General features: G+C 63.2%; 3 protein-coding genes across 3 annotated transcripts; 1 reads left to right on the forward strand and 2 right to left on the reverse strand.

The window, feature by feature from the left end:
- Positions 1–3,958: 3,958 nt before the first annotated feature.
- LOC138098534 (low affinity immunoglobulin gamma Fc region receptor II-like) lies at positions 3,959–7,533 on the reverse strand. The gene is made up of 8 exons (XM_068995112.1): positions 7,447–7,533; positions 6,995–7,015; positions 6,676–6,906; positions 6,146–6,412; positions 5,198–5,500; positions 5,031–5,117; positions 4,474–4,495; positions 3,959–4,277 (listed from the first exon to the last, which is right to left on the reverse strand). Exons 1-8 carry the CDS (start codon positions 7,475–7,477, stop codon positions 4,130–4,132), a joined length of 1,110 nt encoding a protein of 369 aa, XP_068851213.1. The 5' UTR covers positions 7,478–7,533; the 3' UTR covers positions 3,959–4,129.
- Positions 7,534–9,490: 1,957 nt separating this feature from the next.
- Positions 9,491–13,786, forward strand: LOC138098497 (Fc receptor-like protein 4). The gene is given in 12 exon segments (XM_068995069.1): positions 9,491–9,632; positions 10,083–10,103; positions 10,192–10,422; positions 10,686–10,958; positions 11,066–11,293; positions 11,296–11,343; positions 11,756–12,025; positions 12,115–12,417; positions 12,497–12,583; positions 12,987–13,008; positions 13,098–13,177; positions 13,260–13,786. Coding segments are annotated over 12 exon segments (1,821 nt in total). The 3' UTR covers positions 13,376–13,786.
- A 3,102-nt stretch (positions 13,787–16,888) lies between these two features.
- On the reverse strand, positions 16,889–21,866 carry LOC138098498 (Fc receptor-like protein 4). The gene is made up of 12 exons (XM_068995070.1): positions 21,855–21,866; positions 21,250–21,337; positions 20,228–20,248; positions 19,909–20,139; positions 19,360–19,614; positions 18,985–19,263; positions 18,307–18,576; positions 17,915–18,217; positions 17,749–17,832; positions 17,324–17,345; positions 17,156–17,235; positions 16,889–17,074 (listed from the first exon to the last, which is right to left on the reverse strand). The coding sequence occupies exons 1-12, from the start codon at positions 21,864–21,866 to the stop codon at positions 16,959–16,961; spliced, it is 1,761 nt and encodes a 586-aa protein (XP_068851171.1). The 3' UTR covers positions 16,889–16,958.
- Positions 21,867–21,970: the final 104 nt, after the last annotated feature.

A 21,970-nucleotide genomic window follows, 5' to 3' on the forward strand; every position in this document is an offset into this window, starting at 1 on the left:
CCTAAAAACCTGAACCCATCCTTAAATTGGAATAAGCCCCATAACCCAAACTGGCCCCAAAAACCTGAACTGGTCCCAAAAATTGGAAGCAACCCTAAAAAGCTGAACCAGTCCTTAAATCGGAATAAGTCCCATAACCTGAACTGGCCCCAAAAACCTGAACTGGCCCCAAAAACCCAAACCAGCCCAAAAAAGGGAACCGGTGACAAAAACTGAGCTAGTCCCAAAATCTGAAGCAGCCTCAAAACTTGAACTACCCAAAAAACCTAAACCAGTCCCAAAAACTGAACTGGACCTAAAAACCTGAACCAGTGACAAAAACTGAAACAACCGTAAAACCTCAATCAGCCCCAAAACCTGAACTAGCCCTAAAACCTGAATTAGCCCTCCAGACCTTAACCAGCCACAAAGGCTGAACCAGCCCCAAAAACCTGAACCACCCCCAAAAACCTGAACCAGTCCCAAACCCTGAACCAGTGGCAAAACCTGAACCAGCCTCAAAACGTGAACTACCCAAAAAACCCTAAACCAGCCCCCAAAAAATGGATCAGCCCTAAAAATCTGAACCAGCCCCAAAACCCAAACCAGCCCAAAAACCTGAACCAGTGACAAAAACTGAGCTAGCCCCAAAAAACTGAACTGGACCTAAAAACCTAAGCCAATCCCAAAAACTGAACCAGCCCTAAAAACCTGAACCTGTCCCGAAACCCTGAACCAGTGGCAAAACCTGAACCAGACTCAAAACTTGAACTACCCAAAAAAACCTAAACCAGCCCCGAAAACTGAACCAGCCCCAAAAACTGAACTGGCCCCAAAACCTGAACCAACCCTAACAACCTGAACCCGTCCTTAAATTGGAATAAGCCCCATAACCCGAACTGGTCCCAAAAACCTGAACCAGCCCCAAAACCTGAACTGGACCTAAAAACCTGAACCAGCCCCCAAAACCCAAACCAGTCCCAAAACCTGAACCAGTGACAAACTCTGAATCAGCCCCAAACCCTGAATCAGCCCCAAACCCTGAATCAGCCCCAAATCCTGAATCAGCCCCAAACCTTGAATCAGCCCCAAACCCTGAACCAGCCCCAAAATCCTCCTCCCCTTTTCCCTCTCCCAAAAACCCCAAACCTGACTCATCGGGGACACCTTTTAGGACACCGCAGAGGTTCCAAACAGGAAGCGAAGCTGAACGACTCCAAGGAAAATTTGGGGAGGTCAGAACGAGGCTAAATTGGAGCAGGTTGGGTTAATGCAGGCCCTTAATGAGGTGTTGTAATTAGGGCCGGGGTTCCTAAAGTTCAGCCGTGCTCCTAAAGCATCCCCGTGCACAAACACACGGCTCCGCTGCCTCTCGCGGGGATTTTGGGATCCTGAGGCAGCACTGGACACATTTTGGGGGTAAAGTACCCCCGGCTCTGCCCTAAAGGACCTTTTTTTGGCTGCTGGGGAGGTTTTCTGGTGCTTTTTTTGGGATTTGTTGAGTTTTGGGATCATTCAGTTGCGGGTGTTCCGCGCTCCTTGGCCACACCGCCCATCCCTGATCCCTGAGGTTTTGGGACAGCGCAGTGACGCCCCCGGGTCCCCAAATCCCCCCAGGGCTCGGGCACAGCCTCCCACGAGCTCCCGGACCAGGTTTTTGGTGATGATTTCGATGATTTTGGGGTTGTTCCCGAGAGAGGGCAGCGCTCCGGGCGAGGCTGTGACATCCCGAAGGATCGCGATGGGGATGGAGCCCGGAGAGCTGCGGGACAGGACGGGTTGAGAGACCCCAAATTCCCCCAAATCCTCCCAAAATCCTCCCAAAAACCTCCCCAGCCTGGGGTTGGGGTGGGAAGGGGGGGTCAGGGAACCGCGGAGCCTCAGCTCCAGCAGCAGCGCGGGCACCGGGAGATGCCCCCTGTCCCCTGCCCGTGGCCACCGTGGCCACCGGGGGGTGGCGGGAGGGGTCCCGGGGACAGCGGGACCATCCAGCGGCAGCGCTGGGCGGCTCCCAGTGCTCCCAGTCCAGCCTGACTGGGGCTGTCCCTCTGCTGTCCCCAGAGTGCCACCTGCTGAAGGGACACCCGGGCGGGCTCGGGTTCCCGATCCCGGCGTGGCTTCCCCGAGCCCATCCCGGCGGGATCTGCCCCGGCTCTGGGGTGTGCGGGAGCTGATCCCGGGCACGCGCGGGTGCGGGGTTTCCTGGGAATTCTCTTTTCTGGGAATTCTGTTTCCTGGGAATTCTGTTTGGAGCTTTAAATCCTGGCCCCAATCCCATGGCCCGGCACTGCGACGTTTCCCGGGGCCTCGCTCCCAGAAATATTCCCGAATTTTGGGTGTGCTGGCCCCTCTCCAGGGGCTGTCCCACAGCCCGGCCCGCAGATCCCAGAGCAGCTTCCCAAATTCGGGGTGTTGGATCGAAGGGTTTGGCACCGAATCCACCGGAGGTGACGGTGCCAGTCACCGCAGCCACCCCAGAGCCGGGAACTGCTGGGATTAATTAATTAATCCGGGGAATCCAATTAGGAGATTTTGATCCAGGTGCCTCCGAGATAAGAGATCCCAAACCCGCCCGGGGCTCCTTGTGGAAGCGCAGGGAGATGGCAGCGCTCCCAACCTCCCGCCCCACAAGGCAAACCAGCTTCCCAAACCAGTTGGGAGTGGAGCTAATCCCATTCCAGCTTTCCTTCCTCGCCTCTGGAAACCCCAAACGGGTTTGGCAAATCATTTGGGGCAGATTTGTGGCCAGGGAAAACAGGGCTGAGCCCTAAACCCGCCCTGCCCCGGGACAGCACCTGGAAGGGGGCAAAGGAGCGGCAGAAGGGGAAGGACATCCCAAAGCCCAGCCCAGCCTGCAAAGTGTCCCCAACCCCGCGGGGACAGCGGTCCCGGGGCTCCGCCGGGACTGCGCGGGGACGCCCGGGGCTTTTCCTTCCAGAGCCGCGCAGGGGAAGGAGCTGCCGCTCGCTGTTTGTCCCCTCTCGGTGACACCCGGCCAAGGGCTCGGGGACCTGCGGCGGTGCCGCCCCGTCCCCTCGGGCACCGATCCCGCAGCTGCCGAGCTCCTCGGCCCCAGCTGGAGCCCGGCAGCAGCGGCAGCGCCCCGAGAGCCCCGGGACGGAGCCGGGCCGGCCGGCGGGGGCCCACCAGCCCAAGCCACGCCAGCGCTGCCCGGTGCTCCCCGGTAGCCGCCGGTGGCCAAAGCCCCGCAGCCGGCGCTCCCCGAGCGGCGCCTGAGCCCCGGAGCCGCTGCGGAGCCTCCGGCGGGCCCGGCCCTGGGGCGGGCGGGCGGCGCCGGGGGGAGGTGCGGGGAGCGTGGCGGGGAGCGGGGAGCCGGGGGAGGAAGGCCCGGCACTGCGGGAGCGGAGTCCTGGGCTCGGGCACTGCCGCAGGTCGCGGCTGCCATCGCGCTGCGAGGGCCGGGACTGTCCCGGGCTGCGGGGAGCCACGGTGCCGATGTGGCCCAAGCGGCTGGGACAGCGTGGCCGAAGCCGCCGCTGTCGCCATCCAGCCGGGGTCACCTCCAGCAGCCCCGGCACGGCCGCGGGCCAGAGGCACGGCTCGATACGTCAGGGGAGCTCCCGAGCAGGGAACGGGTCCTGAGGGTCCCCCCCGCCCCCTGGGCTTTGACTCTCGCAGCTTTAGAGCTGCTGCAAGGTGAGAATTGTGTGGGGGAAAAGGCGTGGCTGTGGTTTGCTCAGGCCTGCGAGAAGCACAAAAGCCAAGGGGAGCCCAAGCAGTGGCTCTGCGAGGGCCTTGGATGGTTTGCAGAGCAGGGCTGGCTGGAAACCGCCCCTGCAGGGGCAGCTGCGAGGGAAGCAGCCCGGAAATGCAGCAATGGATCATTTTGTCCCTCTGCCCAAGGCACTGAGGGAGCCCCAAAACTCAGGCAAATCCCACAAGGATCTGCTCAGCACCCTGAGCGGGACCCTCCTTCTTCCCGAGCTCAGCAGGCAGAGCTGAACAAACCAACCCCATTTCTCCCGCTTTAATCCAAACGCTGCCTTTTGGCTCCAAGGAAAGGGAAAAGGGTGCTGTGCCCCCCCGGCACTGGGAGGGGGAATGGGGAGGCCCTGGGGCGCTGGGAAGGGCAGTGAGGGACCCCTGGGGGGACTCGATGCCTCCCAGTGATCCCCAATTTCCCCCAGGGTCACATCACACTCTCGTAGATGGCACCGGGGTCCTGCTGTCCCTCGTAGGGTCCCGGCAGCTCCGCGTTGGTCACTTGTGGATGCCGAGGGGGGGCAGGGCCGGGGGACACCCGTGGGGGTGCTGGCAGAGACAGCGGCTGTGGGGACCTGGGAGGGGGTGAGACCCGTGGGGGACGTGTCCCTGTCCCCAGCCCCGTACTCACTCCCCGCCCGCTCGCTGCCCACGCCGTGGGGCTCCAGCAGCTCCCCCTCCTCCGAGGGCCCCTGCGGGGATAAGGGGGGGCCTGAGGGGGTGTCTGGGGAAGGGGGAAAGGGGAGTCACGGCCGGAGCCCCCCCACTCACCTGTCCTGGGGCTTCCTGGCAGCTGCAAGGAAAAGGGGAGGGGGTGACCGTGGGAAACCCGGGACCCCTGAACCTTCCTGGGACCTTGGCAGCTCCGACCACCCACGGGACCCCCAAATCCTCACTGAAGCCCCGATTCCCACTGCACCCCTGATTCCCCCCTGGACACTCCAAGCACCCGTGAACCCCCAGAACTTCTGCCCCACCACAGTGCCCCCGAGCCCCCACAACCCCAAGCCCAACAGGGAGGGGCACCCCCAAAACTCCTCCAGGACCCTAGAATGATCCCCCAACATCCCTGCACGGCCCTCCATCAACTCCCCAAACCCTCCAGGAGCTCCCACTGCCAGCCCAATGTTCCTCAAAGCCCACCCAGGGGTGCCCCTGGAGCCCAACCAAGACCCTCCAGAATCCTCCTAAAGCCCCCAGGACCCCCAGCCGAGGTCACTGTGGGCTCTGTTTCCCCCAGCTCAGGGGCTGTGGGTGCTGCCCCATTGCCCCCCACTCTGGGGGCTTCCCCTCACTCCAGCACCCCCATTGGCCCCATTGTCACTCACCCAGGCGGTGCCACCAGTGACAGCCCCCGACGACACCCAGGAGCAGGGCCAGGAACAGGAGGCTCCTGCCGATGTTCACAGCCACTGCTGGGGACAGAGGGGGACACATCAGGGTCAGCTGCCATGCCGGGGGTTCTGCACCCTCCAGTAACCCCGAGTGACCCCACCTGTGTCCCAGTGTCCCCGCGGTGTCACCGTCAGTGCCAGCTCAGGGCTGAGCACCCGGAACACGCGGTGCCCGTCCTGTCCCAGCTGGTTGGTGGCCACGCACTGGTAGGTGCCGGAATGTCCCACATGGACATCCCTGAGCTCCAGGAGGGGACCCCGGGCAACCTCGCGGCCGTTGTGCTTCCAGGTGAAGTTGACAGGGGCTGAGCCCACCTGCACCGAGCAGCGCAGGGTCACGGGGTCACCTGCGTGCACCGGCTGTGCCAGGGCACCGGGGCTGATGGTGGCATTTGCCACGGGCACTGCGGGGACACAGACGGGGCTGAGGCCAGGGGGAGTGGCCGGTACCGGGAGAGGGGCGCAGGGATGTGGAGGTGAGAGTGGGATGGGTGAGATGTCGCGGATGGGGTCACGCCAGAGAAGGGGTGAGGGGGCACCAGGAATGGTGTCTGGAAAGGATGGGGGTTCCCACACAGGGGAGCCGGGGAGGGTTTCAGGCAGGACTGGGGGACCCGTGGCGGCTGTCGGGGCTCCCCGCACCCATCCCCGCACTCACTGCGCACCGTGACGCGGAGCTGGGCGCTGCTCTTCCGCACGGCCCCCGCTCGGAGCGCAGCTTGCAGCTGTAATTCCCCGAGTGGGAGACCCCCATGGCGGGCAGCAGGAGCTGCGGGGACCCCTGCGGGCCCCCCACCAACCGCCCGTCCTGGTAGAAGAGGTGCAGGAGGGGGGCCCGGGGCCGCAGGGGGCTGGGGGTGCTGAGGCAGCTGAGATTCAGGGGGACCCCTCGGTGGGCTCAGGGGGACCCTCCAGCACTAACAGCGGGAAGACAGAGGGAAGGAGATGGGGCGGGGGGAGTGTGACCCAGAGCCTGCTGTGAAGGGGCTGCGGGGGTGCTGAGGTGTGGGGGTGTCGGGGTGTCAGGGTGGCGGCTGTGGGGTGCTCACCGTGCACTGTCACTGTCACCGGCGCTGAACGTACCCAGCGCTGTGACACGCTGGAATTGACCAAGCCCCTGCAGCGGTAGTGGCCACTGTCCTGCAGCCGCAGAGGGGACAGGGACAGCTCGGTCCTATTGTGAAACCGCTGCAGTTGTTTCTTGTCACGGTAAAAGGACACCGAGGTCACCGGTTTGTCCTTCCAGCCCCGGCAGCGCAGTGTCACCGTGTCCCCCTCCAGCAGCGCCTGCGCCGGCACCTGCAGCACCAGCCAGTCTGGGGGACAGGGGGTTCCAGTTACACCGCGGCGATCCGTGGGGTCCCAATGGCACCGGGATGCCCCGATTGGGTCACACCCAGTAAGCCAGGGGTTCACAATTCCAACGCGGGATTCTGCTCGCCCTGGGATGCTCTGGGATGTCCCCGTGTGCAGGGGACGGGCTCTCATCACACCAGGGGGGTGACCCATGGAGTGGAGCCCACCCAGAGCCCTCGGAGACCCCGTGGGTGCCAGGCTGGGGACACCCAACCCCCCTCACCATTGGAGACGTTCACAAGGGAGCTGAGCCCGGTGCCAGGTCTGTCACACTGGTAGGTGCCACGCTCGGTGACAACGAATCGGTCGGATCCCTTCTGCCACCAGCTCTGCCCGTCCTTGTACCAGGTGGTGGCACCGGCAGTGCCCGAACCCTGGCAGGTCAGTGTCACCCGGTCCCACAGCACTGGTGGTGTCCAGGGGGGCTCCACGAGGAGCTGGGTGGTCTGGGCGCCTGCGGGTGACAGGGGACACCAGCCTGCCAGGGCCAGCGCGGGATGGGGACAGCGGGGCAGGGACATGGCATCCCCCTGAGGACTCACCAGCGAGGCCGAGGGTCTGGGCTGGAAGGGAGAAGGGACAGGGCTGGGTGGGGGTGGCACCTCGGGGACAGCGGCACCCGGGGCACGGAGTGTGGGGCTGTCCCCAAACTGTCCCCACAGGGTCACCGGTTTAGCACGCAGGTCCCGGGGACGGAGACACCACGGCAACCCTGGGCTGGCACAGGTCACCCCCACCAGCCCCACAGCCCCAAGGTCACATCCTGATCGTGCTTGTCCCTTGGTCCCTGTCCCTGCATCCCTGTCCCCCTGGCCCTGTCCCCACAGCCACCCCTCGACTCCGGTCACATTTAAGGGCTCCATGCCCATACTCGGGCTCTGCTGGCCTTGGGGACCTCAGGGCACCCCGCAGCCCCCCTGTGCCCCCTCCCCACCGCTCTCTGCCTCACCAGGGCCAATCCCCGGGGCATCAGGCCCGTGCCCAGGGCACTCACCCCACAGGAGCAGTGCCGCCTTCCCTGCCATCCCGGTGTCCCCAGCCACCCAGGCTAGCTGTCACACACTGCTGATGCCACCCATGCCCTGGGTGGCGGTTCCTGGGAACAAAGAGGAAGGAAGCGTGGTCAGATCTCACTCCTACGTGTTGTTGGCCCTTGGTGGGGGCAGGGTGGGTGCAGGGTGGGGTAATGGGGGGCATGGTGGTGAGGGTGGGGTGTTGTGGGGAAGTGGTGGGGACACGGTGGGGACATGGTGTTACCAGAATTTGAAGGCTGTGGTGTGCAGGGAGGCAGGGATGGGGTCCCAGGCGAATGGGGGGTCCTGAGGAGGGGGTGCCACCAGGGATGGGGGTCCTGAGGAATGGGGGCCCCCATCGGAGCAGGGACTCAGGGATGAGGGTCCCAGGGGAACGTGGGCTCCAGGGATTTGGGGCCATAAAATGGGGTTCCCTATGGGATGGGGGTCCCAGGTAGGGGGGTTCCAGGGGAAAGGGGACCCCGTGGGAATGGGGGTTCTGGGGGAATCAAAGTCCTGGGGAAGGGGGGTCTCAGGGGCTGGAGTTACTGGGATGGGGGTCCTTGGGAATGGAGATGCTCGGGAATGGCTGTCCCGGGATGGGCGTCCCAGGGAGGGGGGACGTAAGGAATGGGGGTCCCATGGTCGGGGTTCTCAGAGGAATGGGGGTCCCAGGGATGGGCAGTGGCTGGGTGGGCACGTGGGTCGCAGCTCCTTCCCTGGGAACCTCCGATTTTGGGGTGACCCAGAGTCCAGAGAGGGACAGAGACCCAGAGCCCAGCCGAGGTGCTCGTAGCCTGGGGATCACCCCAAGCAGATTCTGAGGGGCTCTGGCTCTGTGCCCCCCCGCCCCACAGGGGGTTTTTCTTCATTTCCATTTCTTTCCCTTTTCCCATCATCTTCCTGTCACCCCCAGCAGCCCCTGACTCAGCGATCCTGGGGAGCTCCTGAGCAGGGAACGGGTTAAGGGGACGCTGAGGATGGGAAAAAAGGGGTGCAGGGAGGTTTGGGGGGGCAGTGGGGGATGGGGGTGTCCGGCTGTGCCCCCCAACACTTTCTCTCTCGGGCAGCAGAAGGAAGAGGCCGTTTGTGCTGAGAGCCAGACGGGAAGCGGGTTCTGACCTGGGGGGGCACATGCAGAGGGGCCCTGTCCTGGGGGGGTTCCTGTTCTGGGAGTGACATGTCCTGGGGGGATCCTGTCCCAGGGGTGACACGTCCCAGCCCGGGCGTCCCCACACCCCCCCCACCGCTTCCCGCATCCCCGGCACCCCCTTTTCCCTCTCCCCGGGGTCCCCCCAACCTGTTCCCTGCTCAGGAGCTCCCCAGGATCGCTGACCCATGAACGGGGGAATGTGAAATTGAGGGAGAAAGGAAAAGAAATGGAAGTGAAGAGAGGAAAAAGCCCCTGTGGGGCGGGGGGGCACAGACCCAGAGCCCCTCGGAACCCACCTGAGGTGCCCCCCAAACCACGAGCACCTCGGGGGGGCTGTGCTGGGCTTTGGCTCACACCCAAAATCGGAGGCACCCAGGGAAGGAGCTGCAACCTACGCGCCCACCCAGCCACTGCCCATCCCTGGGACCCCCATTCCTCTGAGAACCCCGACCATGGGACCCCCATTCCTTACGTCCCCCCTCCCTGGGACGCCCATCCCGGGACAGCCATCCCCCATTCCCAAGGACCCCCATCCCGGTAACTCCAGCCCCTGAGACCCCCCTTCCCCAGGACTTTGATTCCCCCAGGACCCCCATTCCCGTGGGGCCCCTTTCCCCCAGCCCTCCTATCCCATAGGGATCCCCATCCCATGATCCCAAATCCCTGGAGCCCACGTTCCCCTGGGACTCTCATCCCTGAGTCCCTGCTCCCATGGCACCCACATTGCCCTGGACACACATCCTTGGCTCCCTATGCCTCCTCAGCCTCCAAATTCTGGCAACACCACGTCCCTACTACATCCCCACCATGTCCTCACCATGTTCCACAATGTCCCCACCCTGCCCCCAGCCTGTCCCCACCCTGCCCCCACCATGTGCCACCTACACATAAGGACGAGACCTGCGCTCGCTGCCTTCCTCTTTGGCCCCAAGAGCCGCCACCCAGGGGATGGGTGGCATCAGCAGCGTGTGACAGCCAACCCGGGTGGCCGGGGACACCGGGATGGCCGGGAAGGTGGCTCTGCTCCTGTGGGGTGAGTGCCCCGGGCATGGGCCTGACGCCCCGGGGATGGGCCCTGGTGAGGCAGAGAGCGGTGGGGAGGGGGCACAGGGGGTCTGTGGGGTGCCCTGAGGTCCCCAAGGGCAGCAGAGCCCGAGCATGGGCATGGAGCCCTTAAATGCGACCAGAGTCGAGGGGTGGCTGTGGGGACAGGGCCAGGGGGACAGGGATGCAGGGACAGGGACCAAGGGACAAGCACGATCAGGATGTGACCTTGGGGCTGTGGGGCTGGTGGGGGTGACCTGTGCCAGCCCAGGGTTGCCGTGGTGTCTCCGTCCCCGGAACCTGAGTGCTAAACCGGTGACCCCGTGGGGACAGTTTGGGGACAGCCCCACACTCCGTGCCCCGGGTGCCGCTGTCCCCGCGGTGCCACCAACATCCAGCCCTGTCCCTTCTCCCTTCCAGCCCAGACCCTCGGCCTCGCTGGTGAGTCCTCAGGGGGATGCCACGTCCCCGCCCCGCTGTCCCCATCCCGCGCTGGCCCTGGCAGGCTGGTGTCCCCTGTCACCCGCAGGCGCCCAGACCACCCAGCTCCTCGTGCAGCCCCCCTGGACACCGCCGGTGCTGTGGGACCGGGTGACACTGACCTGCCAGGGCTCGGGCACTGCCGGTGCCACCACCTGGTACAAGGACGGGCAGCGCTGGTGGGAGGAGAAACTCGACCGATTCACTGTCACCGAGAGTGGCACCTACCAGTGTGACAGACCCGGCACCGGGCGCAGCCCTCCTGTGAGCATCTTAAATGGTGAGCGTGGTTGGGTGTCCCCAGCCTGGCACCTGCTGGGTCCCCGAGGGCTCTGGGTGGGCTCCGTTCCATGGGTCACTCCCCTGGTGTGATGAGAGCCTGTCTCCAGCACACGGGGACATCCCAGAGCATCCCAGGCCGAGCAGAACCCCGTGTTGGAATTGGGGACCCATGGTGCGCTGGCTGTGACCCAATCGGGGCATCCCGGTGCCATCGGGACCCCACAGATCCCCACGGTGTGACCGGAACCCCCTGTCCCGCAGGCTGGCTGGTGCTGCAGGTGCCGGCACGGGCGCTGCTGGAGGGGGACACGGTGACACTGCGCTGCCGGAGCTGGCAGAACAAACCGGTGACCTGGGTGTCCTTCTACCACGAGGAGAAACAACTGCAGCTGTTCCATGAAAGGACCGAGCTGTCCCTGTCCCCTCTGCGGCTGCAGGACAGTGGCCGCTACTGCTGCAGGGGCTGGGTGGACTCCGAGGTGTCACAAGGGTGGAAGGAGTCGGAGTCAGCGCCGGTGACAGTGACAGTGCACGGTGAGCACCCCACAGCCGCCACCCTGACACCCCCACACCTCAGAACCCCCATGGCCCCTTCACAGCAGGCTCGGTGTCACGTTCCCCGTGCCACATTCCCTTCCCGCAGCACAACCCGCTGTTGGTGCTGGAGGGTCCCCCCGAGCCCACCGAGGGGTCCCCCCTGAATCTCAGCTGCCTCAGCACCCCCAGCCCCCTGCGGCCCCGAGTCCCCCTCCTGCACCTCTTCTACCGGGACGGGCGGTTGGTGGGGGGCCTGCAGGGGTCCCCTCAGCTCCTGCTGCCCGCCGTGGGGGTCTCCCACTCAGGGAATTACAGCTGCGAGGTGCGCTCCGAGCAGGGGCCGTGCGGAAGAGCAGCGCCCGGCTCCGCGTCATGTTGCGCAGTGAGTGCGGGGATGGGCACGGGGAGCCCCGACAGCCGCCACGGGTCCCCCAGTCCTGCCTGAAACCCTCCCCTGGTCCCCCGGTCCCCCCAACACTGTCCTGGTCCCCCTCAGAGCTCCACCCTCCCTCCATCGTTTCCCTGGTCTCTTGCCTAGTGCCCCCATTTCTGCCCCAGGTCCCTCCACCCCTCACTGGATCCCCTCACTGGGCCCATCTACTCCTTCTCTGAGGTTCCCCGGTGGTTACCAAGTCCCTCCCCGTGTCCCCTTACCACTTCCAGGAGTTCTCCCACATCCCCCTCCAGGTCTCCCCTCCCTCAATCCTCCCTCCTTTTCTGGGGCCCCTCTCTCTCACTGGGTTCCCCTCCTACTGCCCCTCTTTCTCCTTCTCCTTCTGTGTCCCCTCCCGCAGGGGTCCCGCTCTCAGGGGTGTCCGTGTCGGCGCAGCCCCCCGGGGGACAGGTGGCACTGGGGGACCGCCTGGTGCTGAGCTGCACGGTGGCCACAGGGACAGGTCCCCTGTCCTTCTCCTGGCACCGGGGGGACTCCTGGGAACTGCTGGGCACCGGCCCCCGCCTGGAGCTGCGCCACGTTGGGGACAATGACAGCGGCCACTACCAGTGCCGGGCCAGCAACGGGGACAGTGTGGCCGAGAGTGTCCCCCTGAATGTCACCGTCCTGGGTGAGCGGGACCCTCAGGAATGGGCTGACCCCACCCACCACATCCCCATCGCCCCTGGCCAGGTGCCAGCCCCATCTGTGTCCCCGCAGTGCCTGTGGCCAATGCCACCATCAGCCCCGGTGCCCTGGCACAGCCGGTGCGTGCAGGTGACCCCGTGACCCTGCGCTGCTCGGTGCAGGTGGGCTCAGCCCCTGTCACCTTCACCTGGCTGCACAATGGCCACGAGGTGGCCCGGGGTCCCCTCCTGGAGCTCAGGGACATCCATGTGGGACATTCCGGCACCTACCAGTGCGTGGCCACCAACCAGCTGGGACAGGACGGGCACCGCGTGTTCCGGGTGCTCAGCCCCGAGCTGGCACTGACGGTGACACCGCGGGCACACTGGGACACAGGTGGGGTCACTCGGTGTCATTGGGATTGCAGCACCCCCGCAGTGACAGCTGACCCTGATGTGTCCCCCTCTGTCCCCAGCAGTGGCCGCAGGGGTTGCCGGGTCCCTCCTGTTCCTGGTTCTGCTCGTGGGTGTCATTGTGGGCTGGCACTGCTGGCACCGCCTGGGTGGGTGACAATGGGGCCAATGGGGGCCCTGGGGAGCTGGGAGGCCACCGAGACTGTGGGGATGATGGGGCAGCACCCACAGCCCCTGACTTGGCCAGCGCTGCGTCCCCAGTGACCTTTGCTTGAGGTCCTCGAGGATTTGGGGTGGTGTTGGAGGCTTGTGCAGGGATGCTGGGGGTTCTTTCAGGAATCCTGGGGCAGTTTGAAGGGTGGCCATCCCTGCCAGCCTTGGGGCTCTGGGGGCATCAGGACCAGGGTCACTGGTGTGGTTCAGGGGTTCTGGGGGGCTCCAGGAATGCTGGGGCTGTCCTGGGGGAATTGAGAGCCTGTGGGAGTTCAGGATTCCCGAGGCTGGTCAGGGCCTTGGGGACCCCACAGTCACCTCCACCCCTTTCCTTTGCAGCCTTCAGGAAGCACCAGGAAAGGTGAGTGGGGGGCTCCAGACATGACCCTCCTGTTTTACCCAGCCCCCAAGACCTCCCATCCCCTCTCACACATCCCCCCATCCCTGCAGGGCTCCCCAGGAGCCCCCGGCCCCCCCAGAGGAGGGGGAGGTGCTGTACACCCACGTCACGAGGACAAAGCGGACGCAGGGTGAGTACGGGGTGGGACACACACAGGGACACGTCACCCACGGGGGGTGTCACACAGATGCCACAGCCAGGGTCTCCTGCAGGGCCCACCCGCACCGCTCCGCCCCAGGATACCCAAGTGACCTACGCGGAGCTGCCAGGACCCCACGGGCGACCGCGGGCACCCAGTGACATCTACGGGAACGTGCTGGGACGCTGAGGGTGCTGGGGGACACTGGAGGACCCGACTGACTTCTGCTGGGCCCAAAATGCAGCTTTTTGCTGAAACTCGGAGAAATGGTGTTTCTTTATCTTGGTTTAGGAACGGGAATCTCCAATTTCCTGATTCTACTAAAAACTTCCTCTTCCCTTCGGGCTGCGGAGGGCAGTGAGAGAGCGGCTTTGGTGGGTGAGGGGCATCCGGGCAGCGTCAGCCCACGGCAAGGCAGGAAGGAGGAGGATCCCGCTCAGGGTGCTGAGCAGATCCTTGTGGGATTTGTGCCTGAGTTTTGGGGCTCCCTCAGTGCCTTGGGCAGAGGGACAAAATGATCCATTGCTGCATTTCCGGGCTGCTTCCCTCGCAGCTGCCCCTGCAGGGGCGGTTTCCAGCCAGCCCTGCTCTGCAAACCATCCAAGGCCCTCGCAGAGCCACTGCTTGGGCTCCCCTTGGCTTTTGTGCTTCTCGCAGCGCTGAGCAAACCACAGCCACGCCTTTTCCCCCACACAATTCTCACCTTGCAGCAGCTCTAAAGCTGCGAGAGTCAAAGCCCAGGCGGCGGGGGGGACCCTCAGATCCTGGCTGCCCCTGGGGCTGGCCAGAGCAGGGCTGGCCAATGCCCATCCCTGCGCAGTGGGGCTGTGGCGTGGCCTGGCCCCACACTTGGATGGCCACTGGCTGCACGGAGGAGTTTGGGAGCTGCTTCCTGCCTGGGGCTCCATTCCCAAGCTGCTCTTGCCACCTCAGATCCTGCAAGGGATGAGCGAGAATGGAGAAGTCTGGAATAGGTTTTCTCCCAAAACCAACAAACCCAAAGTGTCCCAACCCCCAGGATAGAAACCCCATAGCGGGCGGGCAGGGGGGGAATGTGGGGATCAGGAGAGGCGGGGGCAGCCCCACAACAGCTTAACCCCCCCCCCGATTTACAGGGTCTCAGCCCTGCAGCATCAAACTGGGGCCAGATCAGCCATTTCCAGGGGAAAATACCTGCAGTTTTCACAGTGCTGCAGGGGAGAGGGCAGAACGGTCCTCGGGTGTTGTGGGCAGAGGAGGGGACGGTCACGAGCGTTCCAGGCTGGTTCCCAGCACTGAGACCCTGAAGGAGGTGTGGGGGTGTGTTACAGTGCGGATTCTGCAACACGCGTATCAGACAATGAGGCCCATGGAAAAAAAATATATATGGAGGGATTCTTGATAGATGTTTCAGAGAGATGTCTGTTACTCCAGCCCCATGGCCGGGATCTGCCGAGGAACTGGTACAGTCACGGGACCCGAGGGTCCTTGCCCACGCAAGGGAACACAAAACAACCAATGGGGAACGAGGCTGACCAGGGACAGGAAAACCCCGTGCCTCCCGCCCAGGGCCCCTCTCCCAGGGCCACATGGCAGGGGGGAAGGACCCTGACATTTCACCTGTTTATTTTTAACAAAAAGAGATTTAAAACTTAACATTGGAAACAACTGGATAAACATAACAAGAATCTTTTCAAAACCAAACAAGCCACCCTCCTGAATCTTCAAATGTCCAAACAGATTCTGTGGAACATCTTAAGGCTGACGGAAGGGAGACAGGACTCTCTGGGAATGCTTTGTGGGGAAACTGAGGCAGGAGAGGGTTTCTTCCATGTGTACCTGTTGGAACTCTAAACACCACCAGGTAATTTCTTTCCCTCTCCCTTTTCATCCCCCACTCAGCATTGGAAAGGGATTTTTGGGGAAACAATTGGCAAAGGCATGGTTTTGTGAGGGAAACCATGAGTGAAAAAACAGATTGGGAATACAGTGGGAGTAATAGGATATAGGTGTGCTAGTTTGAAAACAAACCAGGGGGAGGCACCAAGTCAGAATAACAATTTAATGGAAATTAAAGAAAAGGAAAAGAAAGTAAAAGAAAACACTGACAGAGTCAAGATACAACCTGAGTCCCTGTTAGGCAGGGTGGTGGTAGCAGCCCTCTGAAGTGGTGATCCTGTAGTAGAAAGGGGTCTGCTCTTCCTCAGAAAGTCCAGTGGTGGCTGCATAGCTCCTGTCCTCTGGAAATCCAGTGGAGCCAGTGTCTTTGATGCTCAGAGTCCCAGATTATATCCACGATGGGATGCTTGGTTCCTCCCTCTGGGTGGAGCATCTCACAATGGGGTAATGAGTCATGAGGCCAAGTGTTGATTAGGCTCGTTAACAGAAGATGGTCCGGAGGGAGTTATCTCTGAGTCATGGGCAGGACAATGATGGGCCATGAACAGCGAGAGAGTCTGGGGGGAGGAGGCAAGGAAACACTGCCCCACCTGATTTCCACAGCTCATGAGGATGGTAATAGAATACACTGCAACCCAGGACATACAGGGTAAAGGGGAAAGGTGGGATTAGGAAAGGGAGACTGTAGGGGGGGCTTATAGTGGAGATATTGTCTACCATGACTACGATTTCGAGCATATACTGCCCTTTACAGAAACACCATCAGGCCCAGTGACCTCTGCTGCTTATAACCCTTTTCTACCTTGCACAATTTTGAATTCCACCACCTCTCCATCTCCCAAGCTTGTGATGTATTTTTCAGATATTCTTTTTAATTGCAGTTCTATGAAGAAATATGTCTTCTTGGTTGACACATCTTGTAAAAAACCATAATTTTGTTTAACATGATACCATTTTACTATTCCTAGAACCTTAGCTACGGTGATATTTTCCTTTTTCCGAGTGGCTGCTGTTTTCTGTCTCGCTGCGTTCCTGGTTTCACTTTGGTTTTCGCTCGCTCCTGCGTTGGAGCCGTCAGGGCTGCTCGTGCCTGTGTGCTCTACCCAGGGGTCGCAGTCGGGGCCGTGCGGGCCGGGCGGTGCTGCACCACTCAGCTCCCCGCGTGCTGCCGCCTCTGCTCTCAGCTGCGTTGCTGCAGCCTGGCGCCGTGCCCAAGTCTTGGCCGGACCCCGAGCAACAACCCCCCCACACCCAGCTCCAGTGCCTGTTTCGGCAAGGTGCAGCTCTGCCGCCAGCCGCCTCAGCCCCAGGACATGAGGGTCCCCCCCGCCCCCTGGGCTTTGACTCTCGCAGCTTTAGAGCTGCTTCAGTGGTGAGAATTGTGTGGGGGAAAAGGCGTGGCTGTGGTTTGCTCAGGCCTGCGAGAAGCACAAAAGCCAAGGGGAGCCCAAGCAGTGGCTCTGCGAGGGCCTTGGATGGTTTGCAGAGCAGGGCTGGCCGGAAACCGCCCCTGCAGGGGCAGCTGCGAGGGAAGCAGCCCGGAAATGCAGCAATGGATCATTTTGTCCCTCTGCCCAAGGCACTGAGGGAGCCCCAAAACTCAGGCAAATCCCACAAGGATCTGCTCAGCACCCTGAGCGGGACCCTCCTCCTTCCTGCCTTGCCGTGGGCGGGCGCTGCCCGGATGCCCCGCACCCACCAAAGCCGCTCTCTCACTGCCCTCCGCAGGCAGACAGGGAGAGAAAGTTTTTAGTAGAAGCAAGAAATTGAAGAATCCTGTTCCTAAAGCAGGAGACAGCTGAACAAAGAAACACCATTTCTCCCAGTTTCAGCAAAAAGCTGCATTTTGGGCCCAGCAGAAGTCAGTCGGGTCCTCCAGTGTCCCCCAGTGCCCTCAGTGTCCCAGCACGTTCCCGTAGATGTCACTGGGTGCCCGCGGTCGCCCATGGGGTCCCGGCAGCTCTGCGTAGGTCACTTGGGTATCCTGGGGCGGAGCGGTGCGGGTGGGCCCTGCAGGAGACCCTGGCTGTGGCATCTGTGTGACACCCCCGTGGGTGACGTGTCCCTGTGTGTGTCCCACCCCATACTCACCCTGCGTCCGCTTCGTCATCGTGACATGGGTGTACAGCACCTCCCCCTCCTCTGGGGGGGCCGGGGGCTGCGGGGGAGCCCTGCAGGGATGGGGGGATGTGTGAGAGGGGATGGGAGGTCTTGGGGGCTGGATAAAACCGGGGGTCATATCTGGAGCCCCTCACTCACCTTTCCTGGTGCTTCCTGGAGGCTGCAAAGGAAAGGGGTGGGGTGAGTGTGGGGTTCCCAAGGCCGTGACCACCCTCGGGAATCCTGAACTCCCACAGGGCTATCAATTCCCCCAAGGAACTCCCAGCATTCCTGGAGCCTCCCAGAACCCCTGAACCACACCAGTGCCCCTGGCCCTGATGCCCCCAGGGCCCCAAGGCTGGCAGGGATGGGCACCCTCCAAACTGCCCCAGGATTCCTGAAAGAACCCCCAGCATCCCTGCACGACCCTCCAACACCACCCCAAATCCTTGAGGACCTCAAGCAAATGTCACTGGGGATTCAGCGCTGGCCACGTCAGGGGCTGTGGGTGCTGCCCCATCATCCCCACATTCTTGGTGGCCTCCCAGCTCCCCAGGGCCTCTGTTGGTCCCATTGTCACCCACCCAGGCGGCGCCACCGGTGCCAGCCCACAATGACACCCACGAGCAGAACCAGGAACAGGAGGGAGCCGGCAACCCCTGCGGCCACTGCTGGGGACAGAGGGGGACACATCAGGGTCAGCTGTCACTGCGGGGGTACTGCAATCCCAAAGACCCCAAGTGACCCCACCTGTGTCCCAGTGTCCCCGCAGTGTCACCGTCAGTTCCAGCTCGGGGCTGAGCGCCCGGAACACGCGGTGCCCGTCCTGTCCCAGCTGGTTGGTGGCCACGCACTGGTAGGTGCCGGAATGTCCCACATGGACATCCCCGAGCTCCAGGAGGGGACCCCGGGCCACCTCGCGCCCGTTGTGCAGCCAGGTGAAGGTGACAGGGGCTGAGCCCACCTGCACCGAGCAGCGCAGGGTCACGGGGTCACCTGCACGCACCGGGTGTGCCAGGGCACCGGGGCTGATGGTGGCATTGGCCACGGGCACTGCGGGGACACAGACAGGGCTGGCACCTGGCCAGGGGCGATGGGGATGTGGTGGGTGTGGTCAGCCCATTCCTGAGGGTCCCACTCACCCAGGACGGTGACATTCAGGGGGACACTCTCAGCCACGCTGTCCCCGTTGCTGGCCCGGCACTGGTAGTGGCCGCTGTCATTGTCCCCAACGTGGTGCAGCTCCAGGATGGGGCCGGTGCCCAGCGGTGCCCACGAGTCCCCCCGGTGCCAGGAGAAGGACAGGGGACCTGTCCCCGCGGCCACCGCGCAGCTCAGCATCAGGCGGTCCCCCAGTGCCACCTGTCCCCCGGGGGGCTGCGCCGACACGGACACCCCCGAGAGCGGGACCCCTGCGGGAGGGGGACACCAGCGGACAGTGATGGACCCAGGGAGGGTTGGGGAGGGGCATTGGGACCCCTGTGAGGAAGAGGGGTCACGGAGCCTGGGAGTGGCTTGGAAATGGTGGGAAGGGACCCCAAGGAAGGATGGGGGGTTTAGGGAGGGCACACCTTGAGATGGATGGGGGGGACTGCAGGGAGGGGTGGGGACCCAGAATGGGATGGTTTGACCTGGGGACCAGGAGGGAGCTCACAGAGGGCAGGAGGGGGGAGCCGGTGACAGATGGTGGGACCTGGGGAAGGAAGTGGGAAGGGATGGGAGGACACTGGGCAGGTGTCAGGAAGAGCTGGGTGTCCCCAGGCAGGACTGGGGGACCCGTGGCGGCTGTCGGGGCTCCCCGCGCCCATCCCCGCACTCACTGCGCACCGTGACGCGGAGCCGGGCGCTGCTCTTCCGCACGGCCCCCCGCTCGGAGCGCAGCTCACAGCTGTAATTCCCCGAGTGGGAGACCCCCACGGCGGGCAGCAGGAGCTGCGGGGACCCCTGCGGGCCCCCCACCAACCGCCCGTCCCGGTAGAAGAGGTGCAGGAGGGGGGCTCGGGGCCGCAGGGGGCTGGGGGTGCTGAGGCCGCTGAGATTCAGGGGGGACCCCTCGGTGGGCTCAGGGGGACCCTCCAGCACCGGCACCGGGAACAGCTCTGGGAAGAAGATGGGAGGGGCGATGGTGACCCCGAGTCCCTGGGAAGTGGTTTGGGGCTGTTGGGTCATTGGAGCTCCTGCTGTGGGGTGCTCACCGTGCACTGTCACTGTCACGGGCACTGACCGTGACAGCCTGAAGCCCTCCAAGCCCTCACAGCGGTAGCGGCCGCTGTGGTGCAGCTGCAGGGGGGACAGGGACAGCTCTGTCCCCTTGTGTGTCCTCCCCAGATCCTTCTCATCCTGGTAAAATTGCACCCTGCTGACCGACGTATCCTTCCTGTTCCGGCAGCGCAGTGTCACCGTGTCCCCCTCCAGCAGCGCCCGCGCTGGCACCTGCAGCACCAACCGCTCTGTGGGACAGGGGGGTCCCATCGCACTGAGGGGCTCGAGAAAGGTCCGAGGTGGGTCCCCACATCACCAGGGACCTCTGGGGGGAGTCTCCATTGCACGGGAGGATCCCAGGGACACCAGGGGTAACCCCATGGCACTGTTGTCACCATGAAGGTCCCATTACTCTGGGATGCACTGGGATGTCCCTGTAGGCAGGGGACAGGTTTTCGCCACATGAGGGTGAGGCCACCCACGGAATGGAGCCCACCCAGACCCACTGGGGACCACCCTGATCATTTATGATGCTCGCTCACCATTCAAGATGCTCACAGAGGGGCTCAGCCCGGTGCCGGGTCTGTCACACTGGTAGGTGCCACTCCCGGTGACACGGAATCGGTCGGGTCCCTGCAGCCACCAACGATGCCCGTCCTTGTACCAGGTGGTGGCACCGGCGGTGCCCGAGCCCTGGCAGGTCAGTGTCACCTGGTCCCACAGCACCGGCGGCGTCCAGGGGGGCTCCACGAGGAGCTGGGTGGTCTGGGCGCCTGCGGGTGACAGGGGACACCAGCCTGCCAGGGCCAGCACGGGATGGGGACAGCGGGGCGGGGACGTGGCATCCCCCCGAGGACTCACCAGCGAGGCCGAGGGTCTGGGCTGGAAGGGAGAAGGGACAGGGCTGGGTGGGGGTGGCACTGTGGGGACAGCGGCACCCGGGGCATGGAGTGTGAGGCTGTCCCCAAACTGTTCCCGTGCGAACACTGGTTTAGCACGGAGGTCTCGGGGATTGGGACACCTCTGTCACCCTGGGCTGAGGCAGGACATGGGGACACTGTGGTCACCCCATGCTTCTACAAGTCGCCTCCACCCACCCCACAGCACCTGTCCCTACGGCCACATCCCTGTAGGTACAAAAATGCTGTTAGCAAGGATTTCCTTGCTATTTTCTAAGTCCGTGAGAGACTTTTCTCTCTCACAGAAGAGGTGGCAGGGAATGTAAACAACCAAGCCACCTGCAACCTTGAAAAGTCTTGTTTATGGTAAAGTAGGAAAATATTTTGACAATGGATGTTCTAGGATTTTAGCCAATCACCCCCAAGGGGTGGCTCATCCTTTGTCCAATTAGACTATGAAGAAAAATGTCAATAAAAGAGTTTGTAAAATAATTAAATAGATCTTTCTTGCAGCACAATTCGTGCCTGCTGGATCTTCTCCTCCTCCTTGCCCCTATGGCTGCGGGACACGGTGATATACCATAGGAACCAGGCCTGCGGTAATACATCCCCATGACCCTCTGCCCATGATCCCATCCCAATGGCACCTGGCCCCGTGGCCCATCCTGATGGTGCTTGGCCCTTGTCCCTGTCCCTGCATCCCTGTCCCCCTGGCCCTGTCCCCACAGCTGTCCCAGCCCCAAGGTTCCTTTTGCTACATCCCACTCCCTCCAATCCTGTCCCTCTGATCCTGTACCCCCCATTCCTGTCCCCACAGCCACCCCACGACTCTCGTCACATTTAAGGGCTCCATGCCCCTACTCGGGCTTTGCTGCCCTTGGGGACCTCAGGGCACCCCGCAGCCCCCCTGTGCCCCCTCCCCACCGCTCTCTGCCTCACCAGGGCCCATCCCCGGGGCCTCAGGCCCGTGCCCAGGGCACTCACCCCAAAGGAGCAGAGCCACCTTCCCGGCCATCCCGGTGTCCCCAGCCACCCAGCCTGGCTGCCACACGCTGCCGGGGCGAACTGTCCCCTGTGTGGTGGGCAGGAAGCGATGTCATGTCTCGTCCCCACGTGTTGGTGGCCCTTGGTGGGGGCAGGGTGGGGGCAGGGTGGAGACACGGCAGGGGACAGGCTGGGGACAGGGTGGGACATGGTGTTCCCAGGAGTGGGGGGCTCAGGGCATGTGGGGATCTCAGGATGGGTGTCCCAGGGGAATGGGGAGAGAGGGGAAGTGACAGGGAGTGGCTGTCTGGGGAATGGGGGTCCCCATGCGTAGGGGGGTCCCCAGGATGGCGGTCCTGAGGGAATGGGGAGCAAAGGGGTTGGGGGGAAGGGGATGGAGATGCTGGGCAACAAGAGACACAGGATGGGGCTCTAAGAAGAAGGGGACCCAGGGAATGTGGCTGCCACAGTCGGGTTCCCAGGGGAATGGGGGTCCCAGAGATGGGCAGTGCCTGGGGGGCTCGTGGGTCGCAGCTCCTTCACCGGGTGCCTCAGATTTTAGGGTGACTCAGGGCCCAGCACGGCCCCCCCGGGGCACTAATTACCAGGGGCGGCATCACTGGGGGGTCCTGGGTAGCTCCGTATCTGTGTCCCCCGCACCCTTTGGCTTTTTCCTCTTTATTTCTGTTTTGTCCTTCATTTCCTCACCTTTGTGCCACGC

Source organism: Aphelocoma coerulescens, chromosome 25 (genome assembly GCF_041296385.1).
Source record: "Aphelocoma coerulescens isolate FSJ_1873_10779 chromosome 25, UR_Acoe_1.0, whole genome shotgun sequence".
NCBI classification, from domain to species: Eukaryota; Metazoa; Chordata; class Aves; order Passeriformes; family Corvidae; genus Aphelocoma; species Aphelocoma coerulescens.

What these genes read in the sequence shown, in the direction of transcription:
- LOC138098534 (XM_068995112.1), bottom strand. Translation starts at nt 7,477, where the DNA reads ATGGCAGGGAAGGCGGCACTGCTCCTGTGGG. An exon ending in CCAGACCCTCGGCCTCGCTG is followed by an intron (nt 6,907 to 6,994) that starts GTGAGTCCTCAG and finishes TGTCACCCGCAG; the next exon opens with GCGCCCAGACCACCCAGCTC. An exon ending in GCGGGGACACTGGGACACAG is followed by an intron (nt 5,118 to 5,197) that starts GTGGGGTCACTC and finishes CTCTGTCCCCAG; the next exon opens with CAGTGGCTGTGAACATCGGC.
- LOC138098498 (XM_068995070.1), bottom strand. An exon ending in GGTGGCTCTGCTCCTTTGGG is followed by an intron (nt 20,249 to 21,249) that starts GTGAGTGCCCTG and finishes TCTCCCTTCCAG; the next exon opens with CCCAGACCCTCGGCCTCGCT. An exon ending in CTCTGTGAGCATCTTGAATG is followed by an intron (nt 19,615 to 19,908) that starts GTGAGCGAGCAT and finishes CCTGTCCCACAG; the next exon opens with AGCGGTTGGTGCTGCAGGTG.